A 17998-nucleotide genomic window follows, 5' to 3' on the forward strand; every position below is an offset into this window, starting at 1 on the left:
ATTAGAAATGGGTAACAAGTACTGCAATTACCCCAAATTAACTTGCGAAAGTGCAACCAGTGCTAGAAAGGGTGGCCAAGGAGGCTGGATGTTACCAGGAAGCCAGGCCTCAATGTGAAGCAGATGCTAAGAGTGGGAAAGGAATAAGATGAAAGAATTTGTTGACTATGGAAGAAGTATTCCAGAAGGGACAGTGTTGGGTAGATTTTTGTTTTGAGACTTTGAGAGAAAGAGGATTTGAAGAGGATGGGAGAAGGAATCAGCAGTGGGAAATGGGGTTTGGATGATGACCTGCAGGGATTCAGAATCACTGCAATAGGGAAGGTATGAACAGGTAAGCATTGTTAATCAGTAAGTGAAAAGTTTAGAAAGATTTTCAAAGTCAATAGTATCACAATCTCAGGTGGGCAGTTTGGGAGGAACAAGAACTTGGAGTAGGAGTGGTAATAATTCTCCTTCCTTGAGGAAGACCAGGCTAAAAATTGAATGAAATGGCCCGCTCTCCTTTCACCTCAGGGGCAGGAGGGAATCAAGCAGAAGACAGGCATGATGGGATACACCTGCCTCTTTCCTTCTGTACAAGACATTCTTACTAGGAGCTGGTATCCAAGCCTCAGCCTAGGAATCGAGTTGGTGGTTTGTTCCTTAGTGATTACGCAGGGTATTGCTGAAAGAACACTTGGTTTGTATGCAGAGGACCTGTGGTTGAATTCTACTCCTGCAAGCTGTGTAACCTTGAGCACAAGTCACTTTCCCTCTGGCCTTCACTTTCCTCATATTAAATATGAATTCCGAATATGGTAAGTTACTAGAAACCATAGATACTGTGGGAGGAACAGCAAATAGATCAATGTGCCTGCCATTTACATAAGACTTTAAGGTCCGAAAAATGTTTTGCATGTTGTCTCATTTAATCTTCACTACAACCCTGTGAGGTGGATGCCACTTCTCCCATTTTACAGATAAGGAAACTAAGGCTAGAAGGTTAAATGATTTTAACTCAGTGGCTGAGACAGGAATCAAATTTAGGTCGTCCTGAAAATAAGTCAAGCACTTCAATCGCTGTGCCATCTAGTTCAAACCCTACAGCTAGACCACAGAGTGCAGGCAGTTGAGTATTTTGTAAGAAATGTGCAAAAATAAGAGAAAACCAGGCTACGAAGAGCTTTAAATGCGACAGGAGTTTACAGTTGATCCTAGAGCTGATAGGGAAGCCCAAGATATTGAGTGGGGATGGAGGAGACGTAATCAGGTCTGCTCCTTAGTAAAGGTCACTTTGACAGCTGTGCAGAGGATGGCTCAAAATAAGGAGAGACGAGGTAGGGAGACTACTTAGGAGATGGCTGTTGCAATAACCCAGGTTAGAGGTGATGAGGGCTTGGTGTGGCTGTGAGTGAAAGGGATATAGCTATATCTCTATCTATCTGAGCAATGATGTGGAGAAGGATGTGACAAAATCTGGCAACCAACTTGCTATGTGGGGGGAATGACAGTGAAAAGTCAAAGATGACACCCCAGTGTCAATCAACAAGCATTTATTAACTCCCTATGTACAAGGCAGTGGGCTAGGTGTGCTGGGGTTACAACGACAAGTGAAAGTTCCTGCTCTCCAAGAGCTCACATTCTGCAGAGAGAGAGGGAGAGGACATGACAAGTACACATATAAGTACATACAAAAACATGCAAAATAAGTACATGATTTTTGGGGGGAGAATGCATTGGCAATGGGGTGACCAGGAAAAGTCTTAGAGAAGGTGAATTTTAAGATGAATTAAGATGAATTTTCAAGGAAATCAGGGATTGTTAGGTGCAGAGGTGAAGAGCAAAATGCGTTCCAGGGATGAGGGAGACAACCTGTGCAAAGATGTGGAGATGGGAAATGGAGCGTTGTGTGTAACAGTAGCAAGTGTGCAAAGGGGAGTGATAAGTGTAATAAAGTCTGGGAGGCGGGCTGGAACCAGAAAAGATGGTGGACCACCAGGTGATAACTTTTTCAGCCACAGAATCTCTCGAGTGGCTGGTTGTAAAATTTATTTATAGGTGAAAGGAGTACTCAATGCAATTACATATATTTTGAAGTATTAGCACATACATCTATGTCCTTCCTAGGACTAATATTTTTCTGTATAAAACATATTTAAAATACAAAATTTATTCTTCATAAAGATGTTTTCACTTAGCCATCACTATATATACACATTTTATAGTAAATACAAATAATGGCAGCAATTCCATTGTCATTCATAAATACAAAATTTTATTTGGACTTCATTAGTTTAGAAAGACCACAATGCTTTTTCAATGCCACGACATTCAAGACACTAGAAGTTATTCAAATATGTTACTACTTATTTACTTTAACTAAACAAAGTGCAGCTTAATAAAAGATATACCAAAGATAGAGTTCACAAATTCATTATCAGACTCATTCCCACCCCCATCCACCCCAACAAAAAATAGAATACAGTATATGCTGGACAGAACATAAGCTTCACTTTTTCTTTTTTTAAAAAAAAAGGTTTTTGTTTGTTTTACCATTAAAAAGGATCAAGATATCAGGCAAATACATATATGTTCCTTGATATAGGAAAGGTATCTTCAAAAAATTCCTTTAAACAGGATTTGCTTAGGACAACAGCGTTATTTTAACATCTGTAATAGTTTCAAATACATCTCTTTTACTTGATCTCTGTGGTTCTTAGAAGTATAGTGTACAGTCTGTTCATTAGGAAACTGTGACAGCAATATTGCCTTCTTAGGTCTAAGTCAAGCCCAATATCTCTAACTCTAGTGATATGCTATAATTATTAACATACTATTAATAAATATTTTTTGAAGGATGGAAATAAAATGGATTTTTGCTTTGCTGCAGAACCACTCCAATGCTACAAAGATGCTACAGCTGAAAAACTCTTTTGAATAAAGAAAAAAACAAACAAACCATGACATATGGAAGCTTTATTCAAAAAATTCTTCAGTTTTACAAATTTATCTTTAAAATAGTTAGCAAAGCACCAAATACTCTCTTCATACCAGAATAATTTCTGCCATTTTAATATAATTGACAAGAACTATTAAAACATTTATTTGAAGTATTATAGATTTCATTTCTCCCACTCCTTTGTATCAGGAGTACTGCAGTTTCCCCAGTGCCTACACAATATTTATAACACTGAGATAATGAAGGAAATATACAAATGTGTGTGTGTGGGAAATGTGTAACTTAGTTAAATCCTACATAGGATTAAATATCTGCATATTTACAGGTTAGTGTGTAGCTCTGACTTGGATAACAAAGTGCGACACGAAATTGTCAAAATGATTGTAGTGCAGAGTTGGACAGACACTCTTCCCCCTTCCCAGGAATCATTTTTACTGTGTTCCTACGGAGCAAATCAACAGCAACGGACATGTGGTCTTGGCGGAGGCAGTTCTGGTGGTATTTCTGGTTCTGGTTGTAAGGAAAGGATGCTGTTGGATAATTCATTTCTTAAAACATCCAGAGGCATCTTTAAGATGAGAAGGAGAGAATTTGTTTAAGTATTTAACAAAGTTACCTTTATACACAGTTTTTCAAACAGTAAAAATTAAACGGAAGTGAAAATCCCACTAATTCCCAAATAAACAATACCTGAATAAATAATATATATAAATATATATATGTATATAATAAATAATACCTCAAACAAGGGCTGTTACTCCCATTTTTATTGTCCTGTAGGGTTTACAAAGTCTTTTAAAAAAATGACTCTGTGAGAAATTTAGCTTCACATCAAATCAAAGCTCTTTTGGTCCATTACTTTAGTGGAAAAAAGTTCAGAGCAATGCTTCAGATACTTTTTGGATTAACTGAAATGTTTTCTAAAAAACCATAATTTGGCACATCGGTAAAGAAAGAAACTGCATCTCACTGGTAGAGCATCTCCACTGTCACCTCCCTGTGGAATGAAAGTCACTCTAGGGTCTTGTAGGCTATCCCAGTAACAGCTCCTTAGAATCACTGTTGAGTCTGAGCAACAATCCTGGTCTGTATTCTGAGTAGTTCTGAGTCTAGTGAAGCAGGGACAGCCTCATTACCAGGATGTTGCCCACAAGATGCTCAATGTTGAATGTAACACATGAAAAAATATGGCCCAGTTCAATGTTGTCCTCTTGCACGTCCACCATGATGCTGATGGAGTATTCGAAAAAAAGCAGAGGAGCTAAGAAACACAAATTATTCAGGATAAAAAGGAGTGGGATTGGCTGTAGCTTATATAAGTGGAAAGAAAAGCCACACCAATGAGGTTATATTCCACTGAAGAATATTACAATAAGTATAATTGCCTTTTGAGACCAATAAATATGTTCAAAAATTCTGAAATTATGTTTGAACCCAGAAGATTTCACATAAATTACAATACTGGTTAAACATTTAAGTTTAAAAAAAATGTTTAAATATTTTTAGTACAGGCATAATCAACATGTACAAAAATGATCTATAACTTTTTGGTTGATTGTGTCAAGTGCCTCCATGCTGCGTAATATTCTTTATTTATTTTATTTTTTTTTTTCAATAGTAATTTTATTTATTTTTAGTGTTCTACAATCACTACCATAAAACGTAGACTTTTTCCCCCTACCTATCCCCCACCTCCCCCCTCCCTCCTCGAGATGGCATACAATTCTACATAGGATCAACACATACATTCCTATTGAATACATTTTCCTTATAGTCATGCTGTGTAGAAGAACCAAAATGAATGAAAGAAATCATATAACAAATCAAAACATAATACACATACAAAAAAATGATCTGCTACATTCTGCAATTGAATTCCATAGTTCTTTCTCTGGATGTGGAAGGCATTTTGCCTTAGAAGACCATTGGGAATTTTTTTTTTAAGTCCTTGCATTGCCATGAAGTTCCAAGTCTACCAGAAAAAAGCCCTTGCACGCTGTGGTCATTGCTGTGCACAAAGTTCTCCTGGTTCTGCTCCTTTCGCTCAGCATCAGACCATATAAGTCTTTCCAGGCCTCTCTGAAGTCCTCTTGTTCATCATTTCTTATAGTGCAAAAGTATTACATTCATACACCATAGTCTATTTGCCCATTCCCCAACTGATGGGCATCCCCTTGATTTCCAGTTTTTGGCCACCACAAAGAGTTGCTGCTATAAATAATTTTGAACATATGGGACCCTTTCCCATTTTTATGATCTCTTGGGGGTACAATCCTAAAAGCGATATTGCTGGGTCAAAGGGTATGCACATTTTTGTAGCCCTTTGGGCAGTTCCAAATTGCTCTCCAGAATGGTTGGATCAGCTCACAGCTCCACCAATAATGAATTAGTGTTCCAACTCTCCCACATCCTCTCCAGCATTTATCATTTTCTTGTTCTGTCATGTTTGCCAATCTAACAGGTGTGATGTGGTACCTCAGAGTTGTTTTGATTTGCATCTCTCTAATCAAAAGTGATTTAGAGCATTTTTTCACATGATTATAGATATCTTTAATTTCTTCCTCTGAAAAACTGCCTGTTCATATCCTTTGACCATCTATTAACTGGGGAATGAGTTGTATTGTTGTACATTTGACTCAGTTCTCTATATATTCTAGAAATAATATTCTTTAAAAAGAAAATCAGAAATGATGGAAAGCTAAGTATCATTTTCAAGAGTATTCAGCACTCAAGAGGTACACAGATCATGCTTTACTGAATGGATTTACAGAATCCATTTCAAGTAAAGGAAAAAAAGACCGAATGGAATCTGGTTAACAGAGCATGTTCCTTTTATCACATCTGGTTATTCTATTAAAACCTCAACATTTAAGGACTTAAAGAAAAGTGTTTCATGTTAGCTCTGATCTGCATTGCAAATTCTTATATGGCCTAAGTGGCCCAAGACTACATCTTCAGTTATATGATGACATAATTTAATATTATATCTGGTTCTGCTCATTCAAAAGAACTAAGGAAATTTTAATTTCCATTATGAAAGTCTTTAAATGAAGTCATAGCAAAGGATAAAAGTTCAAGGTTTCACATCCTGTTATGAATAACAAAAAGAATCTTACCTTTTTTAGAATATCATCAACAAGTTTTAGAAATATTTCATCCACATTGAAATTATCCTTGGCACTTGCTTCACAGAATCTCATCCCAGTTATTTGTTGTGCAAACTAATGGAAAGAGATTTAAAAAAAAATTAAAAACCAAAACTCTTAATTGTTGGCAGCAGCATGATGTAATTATGTTTCAGCACTAGCTCAGCTACTACTTAGTTGTATAACCATGGATACATAACTCATTTACAGTTTCGGTATCTTAGTTCCTTATCTATAAAATGAGGCTAAACGTCTTCTAAAATTCTGTAAATTTCATAAAACTAACAAGAATGTATTACATGCTAAGTAAATATAAGCTCATATTCTAAGAGTACAGATTTTCCTTAAATCAAACTAGTTAAAAAATTTGGTAGGCTTGAAATGATGAAATTAGAATATGATTTTGTCTATTTATACTGAAGCTCTTAGTGAAAGCCTGCATAGCTTAGAACGTTAGAAAAGATGCCTAAGAAAGAATGACCAAAGTAAAATTGCTTTAAAATAAAATAATGACATACGAAAATATTTTAAATGAAAGGCCAAACAATGTAAAACCAGTATTACAAATATTCTGCATGCTAAAGCATCTCTTTCTTCATATTTAGATGAATTAAGTGACCAGACGTCAAGGAAAATCAATTATAAAAGCTGAATATAATACTGCTATATTAGAGCCCCTGTTCATTTTAGGCCCATTCAGTCCATGCCCCTGAGCACTCTGCCCATCCCCTCTTACCTTTTCACCCTGCTGTCTAGTGATTTCTCTGTCAGTTTCACAGTCCAACTTATTCCCAACTAACAAAAGTTCTGCGTCTTCTGAGGCATACTGTGGAATTAAAACAGGATAACTTTCTGTACTCTGGAGATAGAAGACTTTTCTTCCAACAATGGTTAGAATCTTGTAATTAAGATTCTAGAAATTTGAAAATGCACTTTTTTTTTTGTAGAGAAAAAGACTTAGGCATAAAAAGGTAAACAGGAAAGAGAAACCATAAGGGACTTATTAAGTTGAACTGTTTACATTCCTACATGGAAAGATATATTTGAAGCTTTTACAAAGGAGGGGAAGGTGAGTGTGAATAACTGAACCTTCCTTTCCTCGGATATGGCTTCAGGACGGAATAACATACACACTCAATTGGGTATGGAAGTTTATCTTACCCTGCAGGAAAGCAGGGGGAAAGGGGATAAGAGAGGGGGGATAACAGAAGAGATGGCATATTGGGGGAAGGGATAATGGGAAGCAAAACACTTTTGCAGAGGGACAAGTCAAAGGACCAAACTGAATAAGTGGAGGACAGGACAAGACAGAGGGAAATATAGTTAGTTTTACACAACATCACTGTTATGGAAGTGTTTCTCAGGATTACACATGTATAATCTATATCAAATTGCTAGCCTTCTCAATGAGGGTAGGGGGAAGGAAGAGAATGTGGAACTCAAAGCTTTAAAAATAAATGTTAGAGGTTGTTTTTACATGTAACTAGGAAAAAAGATATATAAGCAAAGGGGTGCAGAAATCTATCTTACCCTAGAGGAAAACAGAAGGGAAGGGGATAAGGGGGGTTATGATAGAAGGGAGGGCAGAATGGAGGAAAGGGCAACCAGAATATATGCTGTCCTGGGGTAGGAGTAAGGGGGAGATGGGGAGAAAATCTGAAATTCAAAATTCTGTGGAAGTGAATGTTGAAAACTGAAAAAAAATTTATATATATTACAAAAAGATAGGCTCTCAATGGAAGTCTATGGATTTAAGTCTCTTATTAAGAGATATTTTGGGTCTAAAAATTCCAAATAATACAGGGCATTTTCACATCTTGTTTTGATTATAATGATGTGTGGCTAAGGAACTCTTCCTCTGAGAGTATGCTGTGGCTCTACCACAAAACAAAAGTAGCCAGTGAAGTGGATGCACACTGGTCTCCCAATGTAATATCTTGATCCTAACTGCCAAAGTATGTCTAAAATGACATTACAGTCTTTTGCTACAGAGAAGTGGGGATAATCAGCCATTGCTGTTGGAGACAACAGGAGAATAAAATGCATGTGTGGTTTTTTTTAGAAAGCACATATAGTATGCTCACTAAAATGAGCAGGACATGTGTTTTCTGACTACATTATACATGTGTGTAAAGCATGTAGGATGAATGGCAAGGTGGCCTTAGCAGGATCAGGAAGATGTCCAAGTACTACATCAGTGACTGTGGGAAAATTTTGTAACCTCTCAGTATTCAATGCAACTCTCTAATCCTGCATAGAAGTCTGTTGATCCACAATGGTAGAGTAAGTACTCACAAAGAGAACTATCCATACTGGTGAAATCACAGGTTTGGACTCCCCAAACTCCAACTATATTTAGAACACATAATTGTAGTTCACTGTTTAAGGAACTCTAAACACATTTTTTTTTTTGGTGGGGTGGTGGTGATTAAAGGAAACAAGGTAAATAACCAAACCTTATTTTATTCTTAAACATGTTAATTTTTAGAAAACTAGAGTTTCTTTTTTGGAGGATGGGGGTTATTACAATTTAAAACCTTTTTATCTTTAAAGAACAAAGCTAAATAATTATATTATTTTATGAGAGATATGCAAAACCTACCTTATCAATCATTTTCATCCATTTTGGCAGATCATCAAATGTTTCTTTCTTTGTAATATCGTACACTAATATGATTCCCTTGGCACTTCTGTAATAAGCTGAGGTAATGCTGTTGAATCTCTCCTGACCTGCTGTGTCCCTAGGAAGGAATAACAGACATTGGCACAAGGACTCCATCAACTCATAAGGTATGAACAAAACAAGATGCTCCCTATTTTGTGTAAATTCTATATACTGAAATCTATGTAGTGGGAGGGTAATTACATGTGTAACATTTCTTTTTAATAGTCATGGTCAACAAAAAGAGCAGAAGAAACCTCAAAAATGGATATTTCCTTGATAGAGGACTATTAATGAAAAGAGAAAAGGGCACATTTAATTGTAAGAAGGATACTTAGAATGGGGATGGCTTATGAACAAGGAAGGAGCAACAATATGTTCAGAGTGAGTTTTTTCCTCTTAAAGGCATAAAAAGCAGTCACAGTGATGCTATATCACACTGAAATATGTGAACACAGGACTTCAGGGAGAAGGCAACCACTTAATATCAAAAAGAAAAAAAATTTTAAATGGAATCTTCATAAAGTACATAGAAAATAAATAATAACAAAAATCCAAACACACAGCTTAGAGGCGATGTAAAGGTAATAGTATAAATAATTGAAAACACTCTAATTTGATCACATACAAGGAAGGCAGGTATTTACAAACAAAGGTTAATTTCACTGAGGACAATGAACATTCCATTTTTGTCCTGATATCTCCAGTGTCCAACACATAACAGAAACATCATAAATGCTTGTTGACTGGTTATTAATTTTCTTTTTGTTTTCTGGGGGTCTTCAAAAATTGTTCTAAGATATTGGATGCAGCACCAAAAAGCAGAGTTCTTCAAAACAATATCATAGTTACTATAAAGACAAGTTGCAATTCCAATTTATTTGAAACTGATGTCAGAATAATGTATCTTGTCCATTTCTTTCTTGGCTTTTGTGCTAATACTTAAATGCATATCAATCATCATGGACCATAATCACAACAGCAGCCTTTCTAATTAAGTTTTCTTAAAAATACACTCCCTGCCAGTTACCTAATTGGTAATTTTACAATGTTGTTGTTTAAGGGCCCCTCAAAACAAGGACTGGTTTGTGGTTTCTATGACCTTTCTTAGGAGGTTCTTTGAGGTTACTTTTACTTTCTAAAATTTCTGTAATTTTAAGTGTCATCCATTCTTGGTTGAAGAAGTATACAAGGATGGATTGGTTTCTATAGAATATACTCATGTATTTATAACTTATCCTTAACTATTTTAATATTTGAGACCTATTTTTCCTTATCATGGCTTTTGTGTATTGGAAAGTTATTCCCCTCAGCCCTATGGAATCTCAGGACCTGGAAGTGAAATCCTAAGGGAAAAAGCTATCAGTACTTCAATCAGAGGGACTTTGAACCTCACTTGAAAGAACAGCCTAATAACCATTCTTTTGGCAATGGCCAGGTAATCTGGAGGCAGAACTCCCTGGGAATACTCATAACCCACAGTAATCAGTTACTATCCTATAAATTTATGTAGTTTTAATTGTATCTTGGTTTTTTCCAAAAACTAACTGAAGTTTCTTCTTGATCCCCCAATTACAACTTCATATGTAAGTGTTCACCTGGGCCCAAATGGCACCACAGCACCTGGGATCATAGATAAGATTCCCTCACACATCCTTTGTTAGCATACCTTAACTAGAGGGGTAAGCATTACAATTCTCTAATTTTCATCCTACTCAACCAGTTATAGTATTCTAAATGTCCCAAAGTATAGGAAAGGACTTGATTACTACCAGTCATTTCTGGCATCCCTAAGAAGGAAAGAGCATTATCCCTAATATATGACAGAAAAACAACTGAAAAGTTGGGCAGTCATCTTGGCAGCTGTCATATCCCCTTCCCAATTTGAATGCAGTTGTGGAGGAATATAGTCTGTCCAGTTCCCCTGCTTCTCACCACCTCCAGACTCAAGGCCTCAGTTGCCTATTACAGAACATCCTTTAATAAATTTCATTTGAACACCTAAGTCTTGTGCATTTTCTTCTTTTTCTCTCCTTAGTGCAGTCCTTCCCAAAGTCTCTTTGCTGCCAAAAGAAGGAATCGAAATGAATAAGAGAAACTGATCAGGTTTCCCGATTTTTAAATTCCTTAAACACAGTGAGAGCTCATTTGAAGTGCTGCAGTGAGTTATCCTAACTTAAATGTCTTTTGACTCTTGCTATGAAAATGCAAAATGATAGTGTAACATTCTACTCCTATAGCTAATGACTCAGTTCATATAAAGAGATGCCTAAATGTTTTGTCCATGGGATCATAAACTTTTCTCTAGAAGGCACAAAGTTAGTGACTCACTGCTCTGAAGCAGACATGTACAGAAGGATGATGAGGAAATAGCCAAGATGATCAAGCTGGTGAGCTTGGCATCAAATATTTTTTTCTTTAAACCTTAACATTAAGCAATCTTTTATTTATATAAATGAGAGTGCAATGATGAAGCAAATTGGCTGTGCTTCCTTGTTTTCTCAAAGGTATCTGCTCACATAAATAAAAACTGATTTGTTAATGTACCTTCTCAGAAGAGAAATGGCAGAGATCCATCTGTGCTGAACAGGTTAAAGGTTGGGTGGGCTAGACAAATTATTCTAGGGATTTCAATTATCTAGGCTAACACAGTCCTTTGTTGTCAGGGAAACTGTGCTATGGGAGATGCTAGTTATTTTTCTCTTATGCTCAAAACAGAAATGGGAAAAAAGGGAAAAAAAAAAAGAAGCACAAATTTAAGAACATAAAAAAAACCAGATACCACAGGTTGAAATTTACCAATTTCAGTATTTGCAATACTTGTGGGGGAAAAAAAAGAGCAAATTAACAAGGTAAGAAATATTATAAGGCCCTATTTTTCTTTTCCTAAGAATCCCACCTTTGACACAATGGCTATGTGACTTTGTTCAAGTCACTTAACTTCAGTACACTGGGTAACTAAGCAGACTCTAAGTTGCAGAGATATTTCTGACCTGCATTGGTAGATGGTGTTCCCTAGAACAATAGAATCAAGCCTATCCCTGTCCTAAGAAAACAGGCTACCACTAAGGACTAACAAACTGTTTCATTCAAATGAGGCTTATCCATTAATTAAGAGTAAGGACTAATACACTGAAAAGGGTTATAATTACTGTACACTTAAAAGAAGAAACAAAGCGGCCAGTCTTTTTAATATATCCTGCAATTCATACTTTTCGCTAACTCAGACAAACTGGATGAAAATGAACATTCTTTTCTTCTTGACTATGTCCTGAGCTAGTCCTTCAGGCAAGTGAAAAGCTGTTCAGTCATTTCAGTTGTGTCTGACTCTCTGTGATCCCATCTGGGATTTTCTTAGCTTTTCCTTCTCCAGCTCATTTTCCAGATGAGGAACTGAGCAAACAGGGTTAAGTGACTTGGCCAGGGTCACAAAGCTAGTAAGTGTCTGAGGCAGGATTTCAACTCCGAAAAATGAGTCTTTCTGACTCCAAGGCCGGGTACACTATCCACTGTGCCACCTGGTTGTCCCAAGTGAAAAGTAGATGCAAATTAGGTATACATTAGCTGGAGAACACCTGTACTCAGGTATTATAAAAATCACCTAGTATATGAAAGAAGACACTAGGAGTAAGTTTTAATTAAAGCTGCAATGGACTTTAATTTCTGATGAGGAACTGCCCAAATTTTGACACACACACACTGGAAAAGTCGTTGCTAGCTCGTCAGAAGTGCTCGCTGTGTTCTGGAGTTGGGAGATAATGTGTGTGTGTGTGTGTGTGTGTGTGTCTGTGTGTGTCTGTGTCTGTGTGTGTGTGTGTGTCTGTGTGTGTCTCTGTCTGTCTGTCTGTCTCTCCCAGGGAGGTAAGGACTAATATTAGGAATATTTTGATGGACTTCTAAGGGACTTAGGAAACTTAAGTGCAATAAACTAATCTTCTACTCCTTGGATTTGAAATATCCTATTAATTACTACTAACATGAAAGATGTCAATTTTTTAATAACAGTGAAATATCTGTCATTAAATTCCTATTATTTTTATTTGGTAAACTAGTGATCTGAGTTCATATACATGTTAATGAACCTAGCTTACCTTTATTACAAAGCATCTTATTCACTATTTATAGAATATAATTTATCTTATTAATAGAATATAATAACAGATTCATGAATTCTAAGCTCAAAAGGGATAGAAGAGATAATTCAGTCCAATACCCTAATTTTGCAGCTGAGACACCTGAGACCCAGAGAGATGAAGACCCAGTGACTGAAGATCATAATGTTAGCCAATGACAGAGCCAGGATTCAAACATAGAACTTCCAACCATCTCAGTGATCTTCTCACTAAAGGTAGGGTTTGTTCTTGACCTCCAAAGAATCTATGGACAGATTTTAATCCTATGAATTTCAGTGAGCAGAAAAAATTATATCTTTATTTCAATATAATTGTTTTCCTTTGCAATTCTATGCATTTTATTTTATGTATTTAAAAATGTTATTCTGAAGAGGGGGTCCACAGACTCTATCAAATTGCTAAAGAGGTCTATAACACAAAAAAGGTCAAGAAAACCTATACTATGGAATACTAAAAAAATAAAAACCAAAAAGATGAACTTTCTCATTCTTTTGGTAGCTTCTGTATATACATACCAATGGTTAAATTATATTAATCTTTTCTGTAATAAAAATCAGTCAGGAAAGAACTGGTAAAGTACTATATTCTGCCCTGAATACCTGATGAAGTACCTTCTCATGGAAGAATATATTAATAAAAATATTTGTAATAATAAAATATTTTCTTAGTATTTCAAAAGCTTCTTTTCCTGAATTTTTCCTTTATATAGAATATTCACTGCTATCATATGTAGTCTGAAAATTAGGAAATATAGCTAATGTCTATAACTTCTGTAAGTCTTTTCCAATTCCTTGTTACTAACTCATCTTTCATAATTTCTAATATATAATTTTAGACTTACACTCAAAGAAGTGACACTTGACACTGTTAGATCAAATGATTTTAACTTTTCATGTACTCTTAAGTATATATAAAAACATACAGAAAGCAATATATATTAAAGTGTATGAGATGTGGGGAAGATCTTTTTCTGATTATATATGTATGCATATTATGTACAAAACATGGAATGAAGGAATGTGAGAGTGACTAATCTTAAAATAAAAATCACTTCCACGCACACCCCTGGGCCTTTTCCCTCTCTTCTTGTAAGCATTTGGGGGAATGGAAAAGCAGTTGTGCACCAGGTTTGCTCTAACTCCAAATCTTCAGAAAACACTAGTTGTTATTTCTTTAGTAAAACAAAATATCCAGTGTTTTAACTAGATTACAGAGCAAAGCTATTCCCACTAGGGAACCAGAATACAATCAATAAACATTTATTAACTACCCACTACATATATAGTACTAAACTAAATGCTCAATATACAAAAAAAGACAAGTCCTTGTCCTCAGAGAGCTTATATTATACCAGGCATAATAGAACACACACACACACACACACACACACACACACACACACACACACACACACACACACGCAAACATCAAGTACGTTGCCGTTCGCTTGTTTCAGTCGTGTCTGACTCTTTATGACCCTATTTGGGGTTTTCTTGCCAAAGATACTGGAGAGATTTGCCATTTCCTTCTCTAGCTCATATTATAGATGAGGAAACTGAGGCAAACACGGTTAAGTGACTTGCTGAGAGTCACACAGCTAGTAAGTGTCTGAAGCCAGATATGAACTCAGGAAAACTCATCTTCTTGACTCCAGGCCCTGACACTCTATCCATTGCATCACCTAGCTGCCACTGAATATGTATTCAAAACAATTTCAAAAGGGAGCAAATAATAAAAATTGAAGGTGAAAGAGGAGGAGAAAGGGATTGAAGTCACAACAAGCTTCGTATAGGTGTGCTCTGAAGGAAGCCCAGAATTCTGGGAGGCAGAGGAGAGGAAGGAGTGCATGCCAGAAATGGGGATCAGCCTAAGCAAAGGCAGACCAGTCTCCCTGGAATGGAGAGTACCTGTTGGGGAGTGGTAAGAAATAAGACTGGAAAGGCAGTCAGTTTATTAAGTGCCTACTCTGTGCTGGGCACAGTACTAAATTATGGAACACAAAGGAAGACAAAAGACAGTCCCTCCTCTCAATGAGCTTACCATCTAATGGGGGAGACAATATGAAAACAACTATATACAAACAAGAGATATAAAGGATAAACTGGAGATAATCAATAGAGGGGAGGCACAAGCATTTGAGGGATCTTGTAGAAGATGGAATTTTCATGGGGATTGAAGGATGTCAGGGAAGCAAAGTGGCGGAGATGAGAAGGGAGAGAACTTCAGACATGGGGAACTTCCAGTGAAAATGCAAAGTACCCATTTCAGTCAAAAGGAGGAATGTTTTATTTGAGGAATAGCAAAATGGCTGTTGTCACTGAATTGCAGATTATACGGCAATGGGGGAGGGACTGAGGCAAAAAAAAGAAAGATAGGAAGCGGTCAGATTAGAAAGCACTTTGAATGCCAGAGGATTTTTTTAAAGGTGGGTGGAAGCCAGACAGTAGAGGGCTTAAGAAGAGACTAGAGGTCAAAGTGCAGATAAAGAACAGGTTCAGGAATGGGAGGCAGAAGCAGAGATAGAAGAACAGGCATTTTGGAGTTCAGGATCATGGAGATGGTGAGATAAAGCGTATTCCTATGTGTATGAGACAGATGAATAAAAAGCTCATCTGAAGCAAGGAAGACTTGAGTTCAGATAGTTATTATCAGTGTGATCCTGGGCAGCTCACTTAAGACTCTGTGTCTGCGTTAGTTTCCTCATCTATAAAATGGGGATAATAACAGCACTTACCTCCCAGGGTTGTTATGAGGATCAAATAAGACAACGTTTGCAAAATGCTTTGCACACATTGAAGTTCTAAGCTATTATCATTATTATTATTATCATCACCGTTAAGATGGAGGTCATAGGAAATGAAGAGGTCAATGAGCTGGAAGAATAAACTACACAAGGGCTCATCACCATACAGACTGAAGGCAGAAACTAGGGTGGGAGGAGTCTGGGAGTCAGGCACTGAACTCCCTGAGAAAGGGGAGACTGGGAGAGACGCCCATCTGATGTTGTACCAGCACTGTTTTCAAACTACATTTCTGTATTGATTGAGGTTCGGACTGAGGCATCACATCAACACACCCTTGAAGTCAGAGTGAAATAAAATATCCAGGGAACAATTAATTACAATAGCATGAGGGATTATATCAGTTGTTTGAAATAAAACAAATAAAAAAAAATGTGGCTTTAATTGCAAAAGAGTGAAAAATTAAGTCGTACAATTTTCCTCATGATTTTTCTACATAGTCAATACAAGAACAATAAGTAAAAATAATTTTTAAAAATATTAACTGTATTTCTCCGTGTTTGCATCAGAAGGCAGGAAAGGTACAGCATAAATATTAAGTGCCTACTGTGTGCCAGGCACTATGCCAATCACTTAACAAATATGATCTCATTTGAAATTAAGTGGCATGCTTAATGCTCATGCCCAGGAGCTGACAACTCTATGCACAAACAATATATGAAATAAATAAGAACAAATACAAATTTAAACTGAATCTCAGAACAAGTGGTATCATTAAATCATTCCATGAATGATTAGTCTGATTTTTTTTTAATTCAACACCAAGAATTTTGAAAATGTGAGCAACTTAAGGCAGGCGAGTGAAGAATTAAAGGAAATGGCAGTGAAAGACAACTGTCTCAAAAGAAATGTTTTTCAATTAAAAAGAAAGTTTCTATTTCGTGAATGAGCCTATAATAGTAGTGTCTTAAATATCAGTATACACAACAGGCCTTTATTCTAAAACTACTTATCTCCCATAAAATTAAATTCAGTATAAAGGTCATCTCAGTCTCTAGCCAGAGTTGTTTTTACTTAGTAAAATACCAAAAGATAATCCTTATAAAGCAGTTTTACAGAGTTAAGTGTGATTACAATGATGCCTTAGTATACTAATTTAAGGGATCTGAATATTATCTGCTACTAATTTTTTTCTTTACAACATCAAGCACATCGTGCAAGACAAATATCTTTTTAGATAGACTACCAGCACCAAAGTAAGGAAATGTCTACAATGATTAATCGTATCAACCTTTAAAAGATTGTTATATGAATTATAAGACTCAAAAGACTTCTTCACAAAACTCAAATTCACCCATATCATCAAGAATACCTAAGGTATCCATCTGGGCATTATATTTTTGTGGTTGCTATATAAAATAAGTTTAAAAAATGCAATTTTTACTTCGGAGGTACTTATAGAAACAATAGCTTATACAGGAAATTTTTCACTGTTTTGGGGTTCTATCATTAAAAGGCTGCCAATTTAAATCTTTCCTAGTTTTCCCTCTTAAGTTGCTTTTAAAAAATATGCTACACAATTTTCATATTTTTTTAAAGGGTCATGATTTACAAATCAAAATTTGTTGCCATTTTAGACATGACCTTATTCCATTAAGATATTTTAAATAAAAATTTGAGGTTTCATAATTAAAAAACAAAAACTAAAGTGAGCTAAAAATGACTTAAAAAAAAAAAGGTATTACCTCAGACAACTCCAGGAGGCCACTGACAAGCAATGTTGGTTCTGCAGTAGCTATGTCCCAAACAGGGACACAGATGAAGAATGAAGACATGCCACTAACATTCAAGCATTAGGTGACCGGTGATGCCAAAGATGAAGCAGCAATTAACGCAGATGGAAGCAAACAAACACATGGTGTGACAAACAGAGTTGAGGTTGACCTGCCAAGAGGAGTTAGTAAGCTGAGTATACTGCATCTAAGTCATTAAAAACAAAATGGCATAATAGAAAATCTCAATGGTGTCATTTTAAAATCACCACTAGATTTCATTTCCTTTTTTTTTCCACAGAAGAACTTTTAGCACTAGATGTAGTTTCTAATGCCATCTGTGCATTAAGCAATGTTAACAGTTAAAGAAAAGCTAGCTTGCAGCTTAAAAGGTAGCTAACAAGAGAGCTGGTTTATTTTCTCATTATAATTGTAATTTAAATTATACTAAAATACTATCAAAGAATATACTATTAAAGCTGAAGAGTAAAAAGCTTTCCTAAAACTGGATTCTAGACATCTAATCTGCATAAATGGGATTTTAAACACAATGGAGCAACATCAAAATTATGGTTAGAAGGGTTACTTACATATGACTCACTG

At 36.0% G+C, this 17998-nt stretch overlaps 1 protein-coding gene across 1 annotated transcript in view; it reads right to left on the reverse strand.

Moving 5' to 3' along the window:
- Positions 1-2234: 2234 nt before the first annotated feature.
- Positions 2235-17998, reverse strand: part of RAB12 (RAB12, member RAS oncogene family) — a 45092-nt gene continuing 29328 nt past the window's right edge. Inside the window, exons 3-6 of the mRNA XM_072604252.1 lie at positions 8690-8828; positions 6824-6913; positions 6058-6162; positions 2235-3509 (exon numbers count right to left, since the gene is read on the reverse strand). Of these exons, the coding sequence (XP_072460353.1) occupies positions 3396-3509; positions 6058-6162; positions 6824-6913; positions 8690-8828 (448 nt within the window). The 3' untranslated portion in view covers positions 2235-3395. The remainder of the gene's footprint in view (positions 3510-6057; positions 6163-6823; positions 6914-8689; positions 8829-17998) is intronic.

The sequence above is a fragment of the Notamacropus eugenii genome, chromosome 4, assembly GCF_028372415.1.
Source record: "Notamacropus eugenii isolate mMacEug1 chromosome 4, mMacEug1.pri_v2, whole genome shotgun sequence".
Taxonomy (NCBI): domain Eukaryota; kingdom Metazoa; phylum Chordata; class Mammalia; order Diprotodontia; family Macropodidae; genus Notamacropus; species Notamacropus eugenii.